Source organism: Protopterus annectens, chromosome 14.part0 (genome assembly GCF_019279795.1).
Source record: "Protopterus annectens isolate FY-2018-M chromosome 14.part0, PAN1.0, whole genome shotgun sequence".
Taxonomy (NCBI): domain Eukaryota; kingdom Metazoa; phylum Chordata; order Ceratodontiformes; family Protopteridae; genus Protopterus; species Protopterus annectens.
This window is the reverse complement of record NC_056748.1, coordinates 902,013,010-902,031,237: the sequence shown is the minus strand read 5'-3', so window position 1 is coordinate 902,031,237 and position 18,228 is coordinate 902,013,010. Positions and strand designations below refer to the sequence as shown.

The following is an 18,228-nucleotide window of genomic DNA, read 5'->3' as shown; positions in this document are numbered from 1 at the left end:
AACAAGAAAAATATCAACAGCAGTAAAAAAAAAAAAAAAGGTGTACTAAAAAGTACAAAGGAAATGCCAATAATTAGAAGTTATGTACCTACCATAACGTTCCATGTTAGTTGTCTTCTCTCGCCTTCTTTCTTGCTGGATGGGTTCGGAGCCGATCCTCGGCTCCGACTCGGCACTTGCTAAGCTCGAGAGCTAATTTTACCAGCTCGAGGCAACCCTATATCCCATGATGCAAGGCGGAGACTACCCAGATCTCGTTTGGTAGCTAAAGAAATAGCAATATTTTCTTCCAACTGAAGAGGAGGAAGAAAAATAACAATACTAAATAACATCATAACCCTCTAGAAACGATCAACGTAATCTAGTGACACTAGAAGTTGAACAGCTAGAAAAAGGTAATAACCTCTTAATAGAAGATGCATAATCTTCCCGGTCTGACCAGACTAGGGGGATGGAGGGGCCTTAAGAAAGAAGCAGAGAAGACAACTAACATGGAACGTTATAGTAGGTACATAACTTCTAAATGTTAAGTTGTCAATCTCGCCTTCATTCTTGCTGGATGGGACCGCGTCCCTAGCACCTCTATCCTGGGTGGCTTAATGGAACAGACTCTCGAGAACGGTGGAACCAAAATTCGCTCTGTCTCTGGAGGCCAAATCTAATTTGTAATGTGAAACAAAGATATGAGGAGAGGCCCATGTGGCTGGTGCACAAATAGTGTCTATTGGAAGTCTAGCTTGAAAAGCTGTAGATGTAGCTAGAGCTCTGGTAGAATGGGCTTTTGGGTTAGAAATCAACTCTTTGCCTCTGAGCTGATAAATGTAAGTGATCACAGAAGACAGCCATCTAGATAAAGTTACCTTAGAAACTGGAAGGCCTTTCCTGTTCTCTGCATAGGATAGAAATAGTTGATCAGATTTCCTAAAAATTTTAGTCTTGTCCAGATAATATCTGAGCTGGCGGTGAACATCGAGATAATGTAACTTTTGTTCCGCTCTATCAGAATAATTCGGGAAAAATACTGGAAGATCAATGGATTGATTTAGGTTTGTCTGCGATGCCACCTTTAGTAAGAAAGATGGATTAGTCCTTAGAGATACCCTGTCTTTGTGGAATATTAGATAGGGAGGGCGAATACAGAGAGCATGAAGCTCAGATACTCTCCTGGCAGAAGTAATGGCAACTAGAAAAAGTGTCTTCCAAGAAAGCAATTTCAAAGAACAGGCAGCTGCAGGTTCGAACGGGGGAAGAATCAAGGATGTTAAAATTAAATTTAGATCCCACTGTGGTGGGGGTCTCTAATCGGAGGTTTCAATAAAAAGATACCTCGAAGGAATGCCTTGCAAAGTTTATGTGACATAATGTTGTGGTCCAAAAAGCCTATATGAAAATTTGAAATGGCTGCCAGTTGAACTTTCACTGTGGAAGAAGAGGATCCTGAATGAAAAATGTCAGCTAGGAAGTCCAATACCGAATGAATTGGAGCAGTATAGGGGTCTATGTTCCTAGCTTTTGCCCAGAAAGAGAAACGTCGCCATTTACTAGTGTAAATCTTCCTGGTAGAAGATTTTAGGGAAGCTACTATGATATCCAGTACAGGATTAGAAATCATAGGAAGCCTGGCTAAAGATGGAAGTGGAGCAACCAAGCAGTGAGGTTGAGAGAAGGTATGGATTGGTGCAGTTGACCCGACTGGTGGGTCAGAAGATCTGGAACCGGGTCCAGATGCCATGGCTGTACCAAGAGGTAATGATGTAGGAACGGAAACCATATCTGTCGAGGCCAATAAGGGGCAATGAGAATCAACTTGGCTCTCAAGGCGGTTGCTTTCTGAATTAGCTGAGGTATCAGCGGAAAAGGGGGAAAGGCATAAAGAAGTCCCCGGGGCCAATCTTGGGTTAGAGCGTCTCTAGGGGGATGGCCTGGAAGGGGGAAGAGAGAGAAGAAGTCTGGGCATTTGCTGTTTTGAGGTGTAGCGAAAAGGTCACAGCAAGGAAGGCCCCACTTCTGAAAAATCTCTTCCGTCACTGACTGTTTGAGAGACCACTCGTGAGGCATGAGAATAGCTCTGCTCAATCTGTCCGCTATGATGTTGGATTTCCCGGGGATGTGCGTTGCTATCAGAAACCGGTGAGAGGAGATTGCCCATTGCCAAAGTCTGAGAGCCTCTCGACACAGTGGATAGGACTTGGTTCCGCCCTGTTTGTTTATATACCACACTACAGACATATTGTCCGTTTGGACTGCAATAGTTCCCGGGGGAAGAGAGTCGTTGAGGGCTTGCAAAGTTAAAAGCACTGCTCTCATCTCCAGAACATTTATGTGCAGATGGTACTCGAAAGGTTGCCAAGTGCCATGGACCATTCTGCCCTGATAATGCCCCCCCCACCTGATCAGGGAGGCGTCCGATGTAACCGTGACAAGAGGAACAAATGGTCTGCCTTGATGGATTTGAGGGGACGATATCCACCAAGTCAGATGTCTTTTCGCAAGTTGGAGTTACTATGATCTCGTGACGCATGGGAAGTTGTTGAAAAGACCATTGGGTGAATAGCATCCATTGTAGAAAACGCATGTAAAAGCGGGCGAGGGGAAGAAGTGTTATGGCGGCCGCCATAAGACCCAGTACCTTCAGAGCAAATCTGGCCTGAATTTTGTTGCTGAGAAGAATCACCTGGATGTGTCTTTGAATGTCCAAGATCCTTTGGTCTGTTAACCTTGCTGAAAGTTGTACGGTGTCCAATCTTGCGCCAATAAAAGTAATAGATTGACATGGCAACTAGGCAGATTTTTCGAAATTTATAGAAATTCCTAGCCCTCTGCAAGTGTGAATGGTGTAATTTCTGGCTTGGAGAAGCTGATGCCTGGTGGTGGCAGTGAGGAGCCAGTTGTCTAGATATGGAAACACCTGGAATCCTTGACGTCTCAGGTGAGCCGTAACCACTGCCATGCATTTGGTGAACACTCTGGGGGCTGTAGTGAGTCCAAAGGGCAGGGCTCTGAATTGGAAGTGACTGGTCCCCAGCCGAAAGCGGAGAAATCTTCTGGAGCGTCTGTGAATTTTTATGTGATAGTACGCATCCTGAAGATCTATAGAGCACATCCAATTGTCCTTGCCCAGAAAGGGCAGAATGGACTGAAGCGTGACCATCCGGAATCTTGATTTCTTTACAAACTTGTTGAGTTTGCTCAGATCTAATATTGGTCTCCAGTCCCCTGTCTTTTTTGGAACTAAAAAGAACCTTGAGTAGATTCCGGATCCTATTTGGTCCGCTGGGACTGGCTGGATGGCTCTTTTTACTAGCAGTTTTGATATTTCTAGTACTGCTAGTTCCCTTAGACCTGGTGGAACGTCTGGAAGGGTTCCCTTTTGTTGAATTAGGGTTTGAATAAAGGGAATTTTGTAACCCTCGGATATAACTGACTGTACCCATTTGTCTTCAGAAAGGGAAAGCCAGGCTATTGGGTACAGCGATAATTTTCCCCCGACTGCCTCCGAAGGCGGACAATCGGGCAACATCTCAGGGATGCTGGAAGGGTTTGTCAGAAAGAGGCTCTCTGCTACCCTGATTCTGCGGACCACCTCTGCCCCTAGGGCGGCGTCTATTATTGTTACCCCCTCTGCCTCTGGGGGTAAACTGACTTTGTGCGTCAGGCGTGACTCCTTGAGATTTGTGGAACCACATTTTCCCTCCCTTCTGTCCTTTGGGGTAAGGTCTAGAAGGGGTGGAGAAACGGACTCCTACGGCAGAAAGAGTCTTGCCATCTTGTTCGCATCTAGTCAAAGTGTCTTTCACTTGAAGGTTCAGCCATCAAAGGGGGAGTTTGTGAAGGACGCCTTGAAGGGGTCTGCAAAATTACAAAGCCACATCCAGGACGGACGCCTTAAAGCCACTCCTGTGCCTGCGGCCCTACTCACTCCATCGGCTGCATAAGAAATGAGCCGCATAGAGGAGTTAGCAATGGAGTTAAGGATTCCTAGCTGTGAGCTAATCTTATCCTGAGACCCAGCAGCTGACGGATCCTGTAAAACTTCTCCCAACTCTTTAAGAACATCTCTTTGAAGGCAGATGAAGTGGCATAAGTAGTTCAGCGATCTCATGGCAAAAGTCGCTGAAGAAAAAATCCGCTTACCGTACCTGTCCATAGTCCTAGAATCCTTGTTAGGAGGATGGACAGGTACTGTAGGATCAGCTAATTCCTTCTTGGTGGCAGCAGCCACCACCATGGCATCAACTGGGACACCCTTTGTTAAATATTGTCTATCTTGTGGGGCCGTAATAAATTTTGAAGGCCTCCTAGGGATAGGTTCCACCGAATCTGGAGCCATCCAAGCCTTCCGAGCCACTACCTCCATGAGAGGGTCGAAAGGCGGAGACACCCAGGAGGTGGAGGGTCGAGATCCGAACGCCTCCAGGTATACTGACTCGTCCTCGGAAGGATTAAGGGAGGGCCAGTTCCCCCTCTGCTTAAGGATTTCAAGGATGTCTGAAAATGAGACATCCTCAGAGGAGGACCTTGGGGATCCCTCCGACTCATCCAAGTCAGTATCTGATGTAGTAGACTCAGGGGAGTCTAGATGTTTCCTCTTACATGTCCTCTTACGCGGGGGTTCCCCTGATGGATCAGGAGAAGCCTCGGAAGAGGAAGATATTCCCAATGGGGAAACCTGAGGCATTGGATCTCTGGGTCCGGGAGCAAGAGAGTGGGAAGAGACGTCAGCAGGCACTGTAGTGGGAGGAGCTGATGGAACTGTCCATTGACTAAGCCCAGGGGCTAGTACACTCCTCATCACCTCGAAGGCTCCCCGTCAGAGAGACCAGAAAGTTCCCGCTCCGAAGAGATAGGAACCCCAGGCCTCACCGAGAAGGAAGGCTCCGAGGCAGATGTCGGGGCCGAGCTCACAAATGCCGAAGCTCCGAGAGGGAGAACGGGGTCGGACAAGGGTCCGATGCCACTCGCCCCCTCGGAGCCGACGAGAGAGACCAGACGCCCGGATCCCTCCAATGAAGGTCTCAAGGAGGAAATCGGAACCGAGGACGATGGAGCCAAAAGGGTGGTATCGGCTCCGAAGTCACAACGGTGCCGGTTCCGAGGAGCTCCGGCTCTGAGCTCTGTAAGAGAGAGTCGAAGGAGGAATGTTTGGTGGATGTGAAATAGCTACCGTCTGTTGAGATGGACTATGGAGTGATGAGACAGCCTGGATGACCGAGAAGAACAGCTCCGATGGCTCTGCTCCGAGAGCAAGGGTGATCTTGGAGCCGAATGTATAGATTCCAATGAAGGGGATCGAGATCTCTTTTTTGAGATCAATGGAGCCATCGGATCCGAAGATACGTCGGCTCCAGCCGGAGCTGACACTGAGTGTCTGGATTTGACAGTATCGGCGCCGGATGGAGCCGATACTGAGACTGGTAAGGTGGAAGGATCGGCTCCGGCCGGAGCCGATCTCGAACCTGGTGAGGATGAACCCGAAGCCGATGGCTTGGAAGTCTGAACCGAAGGCTTAACAGGTTTCGAGGGCTTCCCCGGCGCCGACTTAGTCGGGGAGCTCTCGGGCTTTAATAAGCCCCTTAATATCAGCTTATTTTTTCGCTCCTGCAGGACTCTTGGGCTGAAAGCATGACAGATAGCACAAGAGTCCTGCAGGTGCGAAGGTCCCAGGCAATAAACACAAGAAGTGTGACCGTCTGTCAGAGACATCTTCTGACAGCAGGAGTCACACTTCTTGAAGCCTGAGACCTTAGTGTCCTTCGACATAACTGTGTCGAGGAAACACAATAGTAACACACACACACAAAAACACTCAGTCCAACAATTTAAAATAAACAGGGATAACACACAGTCATACACAAACAATCCCTGACAGGGAAAAATTTAGGGAGGGGAAGGCCTAAGGCCTAACTAGGGAAAAGGGGATAAATTACTAAAAAAAAAAGGGAACACTGACGGGAATAGGGCTAAAGTAAGTCGTTAGGTTAACAAAACACAAATATATATATAAATTTAAAAGGGGGTAAACGAAAAGTCTCAAAAACTGTTCACTTACCTAGAGCTGGTAAAAGAAGGCACCTCATTAGCGAAGCGACAAACGAGATCTGGGTAGTCTCCGCCTTGCATCATGGGATATAGGGTTGCCTCGAGCTGGTAAAATTAGCTCTCGAGCATAGCAAGTGCCGAGTCGGAGCCGAGGATCGGCTCCGAACCCATCCAGCAAGAATGAAGGTGAGATTGACAACTTAACATCAGTATTTAAGAACTATTCAAAGGGAGAATATAAAATGTTTCTGCATAGATATAAGGATTACAAAAAGGGATGAAGAACAAGAAATATTATAATATATGAAAGAACTGATATGACTGTACAATACAGGATTTAACTGGAAGAAAATGGAATGAGACTGAAATGAATGTCTTCATCTATTAATTACCCAGAACTATGCTGAACAGGTTCCATTCTCTCCTTTATGGGCCAAATCGTCTTGTATTTTTCAGAATAAAGTCTGGTTAAGAATGCTTTATTATGTACAGTGAAGGCAGATGTCAATAATATCTGAATACTGTTTCCAGTAACAGTGTTGATAAACTGAAATAGTCCTCTGCATTCATATTCTTTTATTCGTTTCCTCCTGAATAATATAATTAATATTGTGAAATGCTGGATATTTGACCTGACTTCTGCACTCAGACCAGAGTGTCTGTACTGCTTTCCGAGGACTGTACTGTCATGACTATCTGCATATACAGTGGATATAAAAAGTGTATACACCCCTGTTAAAATGCCAGGTTTTTCTAATATAAAAAGATGAGACCACAATAAATCATTTCAAAACTTTTCCCACCTTTAATGTAACCTATAACCTGTACAATTCAATTAAAAAAACAAATCTGTTAAGGTAAAAAATATAAAAAATGTACAATAAGCTGGATGCATAAGTGTGCACACCCTTAAACTAACAGTATGTTGAAACACCTTTTGATTTAATTATAGCGTTCAGTCTTTTTGGATACACACCTGCCATCAATTAAAGAAACTTGAACACCAAAAAAAGTTCAACTGTCCTAGTAGGATTTTCCTGACATTTACTCAGTTGCCTGCTACAGCAAAAGCCATAGTTCGCAGACAGCTTACAAAGCATCAAAGAGATCTCATTGTTGAAAGGTATCAGTCAGGAGAATGGTAAAAAAAATTTCCACAGCATTGGATATACCATGGAACACAGTGAAGACAGTCATCAAAAAGTGGAGAAAATATGGGACAACAATGATGTTGCAAAGAACTGGACATCCCTCCAAAATTGATGAAAAGACAAGATGAAAACTGGTCAGAGAGGCTGCCAAGAGACCTACAGCAACAGTGAAAGAATTTCTGGCAAGTACTGGTTGTGTACTACATGTGACAACAATCTCTGTATTCTCCATATGTCTGGAGTATGGGGTAGGGTTGCAAGACGGAAGCCTTTTCTTACACAGAAAAACATCCAGGCCAGGCTAAAATCTGCAAAACAATTCATCAAGTTTCCCAAAAGAATGTCGGAAAATGTGTTATGGTCTGATGAGACCAAGGTTGAACTTTTTGGCCACAATTCCCAAAAGGTATGTTTGGTGCAAAAACAACACTTTGCATCACCAAAAGAACACCATCCCCATGGTGAAGCATGGTGCTGGCAGCATCATGCTTTGGGTTTGCTTTTCTTCAGCTGGAATTGGGGCTTTATTCAAGGTGGAGGGAATTATGAACAGTTCTAAATACCTGTCACTTTTGGCCCAAAACCTTCAGGAGTCTGGTAGAAATCTGAAGATGAAGAGGAATTTCACCTTTCAACATGACAATGACCCCAAGCATACATACAAATCAACAAAAGAATGGCTTCACCAGAAGAAAATTAAAGTTTTGGAATGGCCCAGCCAGAGAACAGACCTAAATCCAATAGAAAATCTGTGGGGTGACCTGAAGAGGGCTGTGCACAAGAGATGCCCTCGCAATCTGACAGATTTGGAGAACTTTTTCAAGGAAAAGTGGGCAAATACTGCCAAGTCAAGATGTGTGATGCTGACAGACTCCTACCCAAGAAGACTGAATGCTGTAATTAAATCAAAAGGTGCTTCAACAAAGTATTAGTTTAAGGGTGTGCACACTTATGCAACCAGCTTATTGTACGTTTATTTTTTTTATATTTTTTTATATTTTTCCCCTAACAGATATGTTTGTTTTTCAATTGAACTTTACAGATTCTAGGTCACATTAAAGGTGGGAAAAGTTTTGAAATTATGTATTGTGGTCTCATTTTTTTATATCACAAAAACTTGGCATACACACACACATATATATATATATATATATATATATATATATATATATAAAATAACTTTGACTTACAGAATTACAGTACACTCGCTTGAGAGTAAGAAGTGACCATGTCCATACGCTAAGGTGGCAAACGAGATCAGAGGTATGTTATTTGATAAGGGCATTATGGATAAAGGGAGGAGCTTGCGAGTTTCAGTGTTCCACGAGCTGTAAGAAACAGCCAAGTCAGATATGAGGATCAGATAAGAACCCAACCATTGAGTAATTAATGAAAATGGCAACATCAGATTATAGGTTTATGCAGTGGTTAACTTCTCTTAAAAGGGTAAAAGACATGCTGGTTTGATACAGTCCAGGGAGGAGTATGTTCTTTTACTGGTGGTCTTAATACAGTAAATATCCAAAAAATGGATTCTAACTTATCAGTCAAAACTATCATTAATAAAATCAATAATTCAGAGTAACACTACTGTGAATCAACACACTTATCAGAAGAAGTTAACAGACCAGGTAGTCAGTGTTAGTAAAGACAGTAAGTTACGACTCCGGCATATCTTGTATTGCCTTGCAAGTCAATGTACACATAAAAAAAGTATTGTTGCAAATACTCCTTAATGGTAAATGGCTGTGGGAAATGACACGAGTGGGAAGGAATAACATTTTTTGCTAAATATCTCCTTTGGTGGGAAATTAGCTGACAGGATTGCAACAAAGGAGATTGTGGTAACTGTAGTTTTGTAGCACTAATTCCCATAAAAGGTATTGTGTATAAAATGTACAAAAGGTTGGATATGTGAAACATACAGAATGTTTTTTACACAAATGAATCTGAAAATGACCAATATATTAGCAAAGATGGCCAGTTAAGCAGTACTTACGCTGGAATATGTAGCATAAAACGCTATAATCATATCTGCCGATTTGACACTGTAGTTAACAGAGAATATATTGAGATGTCTAGCTAGTTGTTTTAAGTTATTTGCAGTAGCATTGCACTTACAGGATTCTTTTTACATCAGGAGGACGGGGACTGTTCATCTTGTGGAAGGCGACTTTTGCCTGATCTATCTGAGTTGGGAAACACACAAAAGGGCTCAAAGTGTAGTCATTTTATTGGCCAGAAGGCTCAGTGGTCAGTTTTCTGTTTTTTTAGTGCTGTTATAAATTCAGAATGTTTGAGCAGAGTTGCTCACCACACAGAGGTCAGGACTGTCCTGCACAGATGCAAACATCTAGAAAGCAAATTTTCCCTAAAGAACTGTCCATAACATTATACCTTGTACAGCAGTATGTATACAGCAAAAACATTGTGCTGCAGCAAACTTAGAGCAGCTAGTCTGTACTTCGAGTGGCGATACCATTACATTTTGTAGAATTTAGGATTTCATAGCCTAGTCTACCCTAATAAAGCACCTTTAATAGCCTCCTGTAAGTCCTTGTAGCTCACCACTTAAAGGACTGGAAAACATGGATATACAGTTTCCTAACTTCTCTGCATCCAGCTTGCTGGACATAGGTATCTTAAGACAAGATAGCAAATGTCTCATGTTTACTGACAAGCACATAATCCTTGAAGTAACGGATACAGCATGCAAGAGGTGAACATAGACAATGCCACTGGAGGCTAAACTCTCACATACACGCAAATATCAGGCTGTCACAACCATGCACACAACACCCACCACACAGCATACAATGTCTACATAAACCAACATATGCTGAGATGCTTAAATGCAAATCTTCCTGAACAGCAAAGATCTCCGAGGCCACCCATTGACAAAGCATATCCTCAGTAAACCCAAAAGTAATCAACAAAAATAAAACCTAACACCACAGATACTGTCACACTCAGTGGAACCCTAGTGGAGTACAAAACTCATAAGGCAAGCAAATACACTTATGAGGACTCTAGTCACAGGGACACCACTGTAAGATATACTGATGTCTCTCTAACCAGGCTGAACAAGGACAGGATAATGGTTAGTTTCCTATTTGGAGTGAGGATCCACCAAATTATACACACACTCAAGTCATTATAACACAGGTACCAGTATCACTCTGTCATAGTCCATGTAGGTGTAAATGACCTGAGACATACCGCCCCAGACTATATGAAGAAAGACATTATGGAGCTCTCATGTCTCAGGCTGGTATGAGCTTAGCATTCAGCAGCATATTACCTTCACTGAGGATGATGCCAAAATATGAAGAAAAGATCATTGATTTTAACAAATGGACAAGTGTCTTGTGTCATTTTAAAGGGATTCAATATTTCTCAGCATAGCAGGACATGGTTAACAAACCGCGTTGCTTTGTCAGGGATAGTTTGCACCTAAAACCCTCTAGGCTTTAGAATACTGTATAAAACTTTATCCAGTCCTACACATCCTTGCTTAGGCAATGCCAAACTAACAAATCTACTGACATTGCATATCAACCAACTGGAGTTTCTCCCAAAGCATATCGCCATAGATAAAATCCAGTACTTAATCTAGCCTAAATAGTCATTTACAATTTTCTAGTAACACATATGGTTCCAGAGATAGGAATATTTGAACTGTAAGCTGATAACTTCATTCTTTCAAAGGCTCAAGCCAGACCCACTGTGAGTTAACAGTACACACTCAAAAGAGCCCTACTGGAGGGAATGAGATAAATAGACAGCATGTCCTGGTTGCACTTGGTAATGCCAAGAGCACAGCCACCAAGGGTTCTGATAATATAGTGGGATGCCTCCTGAATAGTCTGAAATATGGCTTATCAGGACCACTGGAATAGCTATTTAACTACTGACTCAAAACTGGCTTTGATCAACTCGCTTCATAAGGGCAAGCAGTCACCAGATCCTAGAAAATACAGACCCATTAGTCTGACTAGTCTTATTTGCAAAGCCATGGAAAGAATTATAACGTAAATGATCAAAGACCATGGAAACCTCCAGACATTGGATCATCCTAGTTTGCCTTTCTCAAAGTAAGGTCCTGCCTACTGAACATGGTAGACATTTTTGAAAAAGTCACCGAAGTAATAGACGAGGGTAAAATGGTGTATACTGCCTACTTTGATGATGCTAAAGCATTTGAAACAATACCCCACTGAGGAATTGTTAAACTTACAGAATTAGGCATAAGCCCTATGTAATGTGCTGGATAGCCAACTGGCTCATGGCTAGGACCCATGAGATAAGGAACAGTAAGACCACCTCCACAAAAAGGCTCATCACCAGTTGAGATCATTAGGGCTCCATGCTGGTCCACTCCTTTCTGGCAACTACTTCTTGGATGTCAAAGCTAATATCCAAGGCCTCTGGCTGCCCATGTTTGCAGATTATTTGCAAACTGTGAGTAGGTGCAGAATTCCTCCCAAGATGCAAATATCCTGCAGGAAGGTCTAACACAAAGGACTAGCGCAAAAGCCATGGCTTAAAACTCAATGGTAAAAAAAAAAAAAAGCATTATAGTACCTTTTGGGAAGTTGGCCAACTTGGGAAACTACATCACTGATAAAAATACCCAAATAATTGACTCACTAGTCAGGAATCTGGGAATTCATGTAGACAGTAATCAAGCCTTTAACCAACATGTGTCCAAGGTAGTAAGAAAATCCTTCTATGTTGCTAAACTTACATGTAAGGGCATGGCATCAAGATTCAGGGAAGTCATCATACCACTGTACCTGAGCCCTCATCAGACCCATCGTAGAGTATAAAGTCCCATGACCAGACACATGCAGCAAATGTAATGTCTGCAAAAGTTCCTTACAAAAAGAATACAGGGCATAAACACAATGTCATATGTAGATTGACTTAAAGCCCTCTATACTTGGTCTGCTACAGACAACTGAGAGGCGATATATGCCTGTCTTGCAAGGCATCCTTAGACCTGCTTTCATGAACCTTTTGCACATCCACAAAACAAACATTATCAGAAGTATGAGACCTGAAGTCCAAAATTTTGCTTGAAACATAAATAGGACATGTTGGAGAGACAGAGATGCATCTCAGAGAATTCCCATTCTCTGGAAAAGGCTCCCCATCCATCTGAAACAAAGTTCCTCCCTAACCCTAGTTAAAGGCAGCTTGGACCACTGGATGGGAAATTGAAAAATGCACCCCTGGTCTGGTGCTGTGGCAGAGCTAGCCACTGTTTGTAATAACAGAGGCAGCCAGTTAATCGTGTCATAACCAAAAAGCATCCCTATATAAATGCGTGTGTGTGTGTGTGTGTGTGTGTGTGTGTGTGTGTGTGTGTGTGTGTGTGTGTGTGTGTCTGTGTGCACGCAAGCATGTATTTATTTTGGAGGAGGATTGCTAGAATAGAAACTCAAATTTATGCATGATCCACAGAGCTTTCTGGATTGCTGACTGTTGTTTGCTATCCCTACATCAAGTTTTAAACATTCATTGAACTCCAGGGTATTTGTAAATGGAGACAAACAACATTTACTGAAGATCATTTATTTACAACAATAAATTTTAATGATTCACTTCTATCCACTTCAACAACAGGAATGGTTGCCATCAGGCAGCAGCTGGTCAACTCTAATATATGTTCCTCTGGCTCAAACTTCTCCTACTGCTCCCATAAAGCAATGTACATCTTTATCTGTCCATAACAAGTTTGCTCCCAGATACCCACTTTTCTATGGTGACAAAGCTAATACTACAGGATCACCTAAAGTCATATTTTTATATTATTGGGTGGCTAGCCCTGCAACAGCGTACAGTCTGTGATCTGTGTTCTCCTATCATGAGGATACTGCACACCTCAGCAGATGCCCAGAGTGGTTAGGCCATACAACTCTTACAATACAGGGCACCATCCAGAGTCTACGCTGAAGCCCACAGCTCCATTCTTGGGCAAGGCTTACATGGAAACACTCAGCATGTTTTTGGAGGTGGGAGGAACCCCACAGAGGCACAGGAAGGACATGCAAACTCTAAGCAGGCATTGGTTGGAGGTCAGGATCAAACTTTGTACCTTGTGCATGGGAAGTGAAGACCTTTTAACTATTATGCCAAATGGTCTCTTCCCACTTTTCTATACTACTAGCAAATCTAAAAAGTCAATTGTCCATAGTCTCTATTTCTGATCATTTACAAGATGACAAAGAAGTGTGTGTGTGTGTGTGTGTGTGTGTGTGTGTGTGTGTGTGTGTGAGTGTGTGGGCATGTGCGCCTGTGTGTGTGCGTGTGTGTGTGTGATGGTGGGGGGATTATGCTGAAGCTGATGGACATGGATCATGAAAATCTATCAAGGTAAATACAAAATATGATCTAGTGCATCCACTTCAATGACAGGATAGAGTCCCCAGCTTCGCTTCTTGGGTGGCATCATCACAGACTACCCCAAATGATGATAAACCTAAAGCTCGACCTGGACCTTGAGATCACATCCAGCTTATGGTGTCTTGCAAGGAAATAGCGATCACCCTTGATAAATGCCCTTTGGATTTATCTAGTTACATTTTGTTACAGTTGTCACAGCAGGAAAAAAAAAAATAATAATAATAATATGATATCCACCGAAACAGGGTGATCTTGGACACATGTTGCATCTTTTAATCTGATCTGTTACTGGTGAAGGAAAGAAAGAGCTGATCATCTGTACTAAACATTTTATTTCTGTCCAAGCAGAAATACAGTTGTCAATGAGTATCTAAATAGTGAGTACAGCAGGTATTGTCCATGATTTCAATACTGAAGACCAACACAGGCAGATTAACACAATGATTAAGATTTGCTACTGTTGTTATCTTTGACATGAAGGAGGGGTTAATTGCAAAGATACTCTGTCCTAAAGCAAGATGAGGTAAAAGGGGTTCTGGTAGATGTATCAACTTTCAAAAAATGGTATTTCATGCGATACATTTTAGGTCGCCAACACAAAATGAAAGTCCAAAGGCAGAGCAGGCTCCCCAACAGGGGGGTCTTAGGAAGAAGGTACTTTTGAGAAAGGCCTTATAAACCTCTATGGATGCTAAAGAGGATGAAGTCAAACCTTGGAGAAAATAAGACAATACACTAAATGAACTTGAACATATGAGTAACTAAGTCCATTATCAAAGATGTGCCCAAAGAATTGAAGAACATCCTAAATTGGAGCGGAGAAGGGGGTCTAGAACTTGACCACTTGCTCATAATGCAAATTTACTCAATTTACTCCCTCTCAGTTCCCCCATATGACCAATGATTCCCCTACTCTCACCCAAGTAACCCATTCATTCCCCTCCTGACAGCCAGATGATGGGCTTTCAGGGGAGGTGACTCACCAGTCCCTCTACTCTTACTGAACTCTACACCCTCAATTCTAGGTAGGGTGAGAGTAGTATAACCCATTTATTCCCCATCTACATGAGCTCACTTTAGTCCTTCTGGATGGAATAGAGACTGAATCAGTCCCCTCTCTGGGGTAACAGACAAATGGCTTTCTGTTCTCTAAATTCATGCATGCCAGTCTCATTCAACTAATGGAGGTGAAAATTGGGAGGTAGGGAGCAAGACAGTCTATCAGTCAGGTGGAACAAGATTTTTCCAATCTCCTGGGGTGGCACTGCAAATATCACAATCACTGCATAACAGGAGATACTTTTGGACTACTGCACAACTGTACCTTAAACGCAGTGTTACTACTTCAAGTACAAGTGCTGCTAGAACCACTGCAGACAATACACCTGCTCTCCAGCAGATGTTGTCAAGCCACAGACTGATACTTCTTCACTCCAAGATAGGCAAGCATGTGTCAGCCACTTCGTTCTACCCTCCCTGTCCACTTCCTCCAGTTCCGATATTGGTAAGCAAACATGGCTCAGCTTAGGCATATTCACAGTTCTACCCCCTCTACATCACAGGGCTGTGTCAGTCCATCTGCTTTCATATATTAGTCTCATTTAAGGTTTTGGGGCATAAAGGATCTGGACCATCCTGGAAGGGAACCTGGACATCAACAGAATTTCATTAACTATGCAGTTTCATCAAGGGACTGAAGGTCCAAGTGTGGTTTGCCCACTGAATAAGAAAGAAGACTTTTCTGTGGTCACACTGGATAAGCTTCTCCACTAGATGAAACTATAGCAGAGGGATTCAGACTTGTTCAGACAGAACTGAACTTTCCCCAGTAACAAAATAACGGTATATTCCTCTAAAAGACTGAAAGACCACTCCCCTTGCTTAGTAATATACCAAACCACATCTATACTGCTTGATGGGATGGCTGTCACACCCTGGAGGAAGACGTCCTGTTAAGCCTGCAGACATCAGATGGACTACCCTTATTTCAAAGACATGTATGCATACACTGGCCTCGTCCTGTGAATGCCCTCACAGACATCTATGCTGTCAGCCATGTTTTTGAGCAGGAGGATGAATAGGAAGGGATGACTGGCACACCTGTAAAATCATGACTTGCTGGATGATGAGGCTTCATGCTATGATACTGCAAGACCTTCATCTATCTTGTTAAAGGAACTAGAAAGCTAGCAGCTGCCATATGTCCCAGAAATTTGAGACATAATTCAGTTGTCACTGCTGAAGACAGCAGACTATGGACCTTGTATTGAAAGAATATAATCCTGTCTTGGAAAAGGCTGGTTAAACAGGACAGAGCTATAAAGATCTTGATGAATATTAGTACTTGCCACAGCTTCATCTGGGACTTCACAGTGTTCAAGAGATTCTTAATGACCAGAACAGCTGCACTTAAGCCATCTGGAACTTGGTCCAAGGTTCTCAGTTTTCTTGGGATTAAAAGAGACTCCTGAATAGCACTTGCACCCATTTTGGTTTGGTGAGACCTCCTGAGATGCTCTTTTTGTGTAGATTTATGACCTCTAGCTTTGTCACCACTTTATGACAGACTGGGCCAATATGAAGGAGAAACTATAATGGCCAAGGAGGGGATAAAAAAAAAAAAAAAGAACTGAGTAGCCTCTGAATACTATCTCTCCAACTCACCTGTCTCACATGAAGGCTTGCTACACAGATGCACAGGTGTGTGACTACTGTGTCCAGGGAGATATGATCACAGACTCCCACCAGAGTGAGACAGTTGGTGAAGCGCCCATGTATGCGACAGACTTCTTGATGGAAGGCTAAAGAATTCCTAATTCTGCTCACCACCTCTGCTTCTATGGCAGCATCAGAAATAACTGTAGTTGTGCTAGTTTCTGTTGGAATGGAATGATAGCAAGTTTTTTTTTTGCACGGCAAATTATGGACACTCCACAGGTTTTAGGAAAATGCCTTCTGAGGAGAGAAGAACTTCATGAGAGTGTTTTTCCTTTATGCTCATTATTCTGCAGTTTCTCTTACCTGTGGTCCAAAATGAATGAAATCATCACATGGCGTATTGATGAATGATACCTTAAAAGCTGTTCGCAAAACTGCAGTGCCCGAGCCATACATGTCTCCATATAGCAATGCCCACTCCTGCTGCTTTCTCTCACTTTGTCTCTATAGAGACAGGATGAAGGACCTCCTGGGTTAGAGCTGACACTAGTTCTGACTCTAGGGGATACTTACTAACATGGGAAGTTGCATCTGGCTACCTTCAATCACTTGGGGGCTAACACTTTGCATGGATTCACCTAAAACTATGTCTCACCTAAAACTATGTCCTAAGCTGAAAACTAAGTACCTAGGATTGCCTTTTAATGCAAGAGATAGACAAGACATATGAAATCTGGAGAGACAGTGAAATGTGGTACACTATGGGAGCAGTAGGAGAAGTCAGACCCTGGGAAAGTCTAGTACATGCCAATCAACTAGTGTCTGATGGCAACTGCTCCTTTCATTGAAGTAGATGGATTGGATCGTGCAATACAAAATATCAGTAAACCCCGGGGTCTTACCAAACAGGAACAAACAGTGGAACTAAAAGGCAGGTGAAGAAGTTCCACATACATATTCAGATTGAGCAAATATGAGATCAAAAGTCTGAAACAGATGTTTTGAAAATCACAAGAATATATATCAAATACAAGCATATTTTACCAAAAAATGAGAAAATATTAATATTAAAATGCTGCATACCACTTTTCCTGAAATCATCACCACATTTCCATTGGCCTTCAGATACTCCTTGCCAATTGCTTCTTCAAAATTTTCATTGGACACTGCTATCAGTTGTGACAACTTCTGACCAATTAGTTCTTGGCTACAGTAGCCAAAAAGCTTACAAGCAACGTCATTTGCAATCAAGATCTGAAATAAGAAGATACTTAGATTTATCAACTGTATCTCTCTAGGTAAAGCACTACAAAGCAAACTAAAGTGGTAATTACTCCTAAAATACCTGGATATGGATGATTCAAAAGTTGTGATGCAGATCAATTTTAATACAGTTCAAAAAATGTAATACATTACTTACTTGATTAAAGACCGTGAGCTTTTCCACAGATGAAATATCATTTGATTTCACAATATATCAAACTATAAATGCTGTATATGACATCAAACCAAAGAATACTGGCCTTTAAGTCACCTGGAGTCATTAACTGTTTGACCAGTCTTAGCTTGAGTTTAGACTGCTGAATAAGACATACATGCAAATTCCTGCACTGGAACATAGTAAAACTGTTAAAACATTTCTTTGCCAGACATGGATTTCTGCTTAAATTTAGCGGCTCAAATGTCCCCATCACATTAATAAACTGAAGTACTATCTGCTCAAGACCCAGCAATGAATGGAAATGGGATACAAGTAGCAAGAGCACATGAGACATCAGGACCTAGACAGCAGGCTTCCCAAAGAAGATTATCTTTGGATAGAATTAGATGCTTGCACAGGATGACAGTGAACCACATTAAATTACTAGTATATGGTTGACTCTAGAACCAGACATAGATGCATTCATATATACAAGCAAACATAACTGGGAGGCCTCTGCAGGTTCAGGATTAACACCTACCCACACACCCT

General features: G+C 42.5%; 1 protein-coding gene across 2 annotated transcripts in view; it reads right to left on the bottom strand.

Moving 5' to 3' along the window:
• The window catches only part of PASK (PAS domain containing serine/threonine kinase), a 1,620,160-nt gene that overhangs the window by 1,409,305 nt on the left and 192,627 nt on the right, over positions 1-18,228 (bottom strand). For both annotated transcript variants that reach the window (XM_044056691.1, XM_044056692.1), the window contains exon 4: positions 17,340-17,510. In XM_044056691.1, the coding sequence (XP_043912626.1) occupies positions 17,340-17,510 (171 nt within the window). The remainder of the gene's footprint in view (positions 1-17,339; positions 17,511-18,228) is intronic.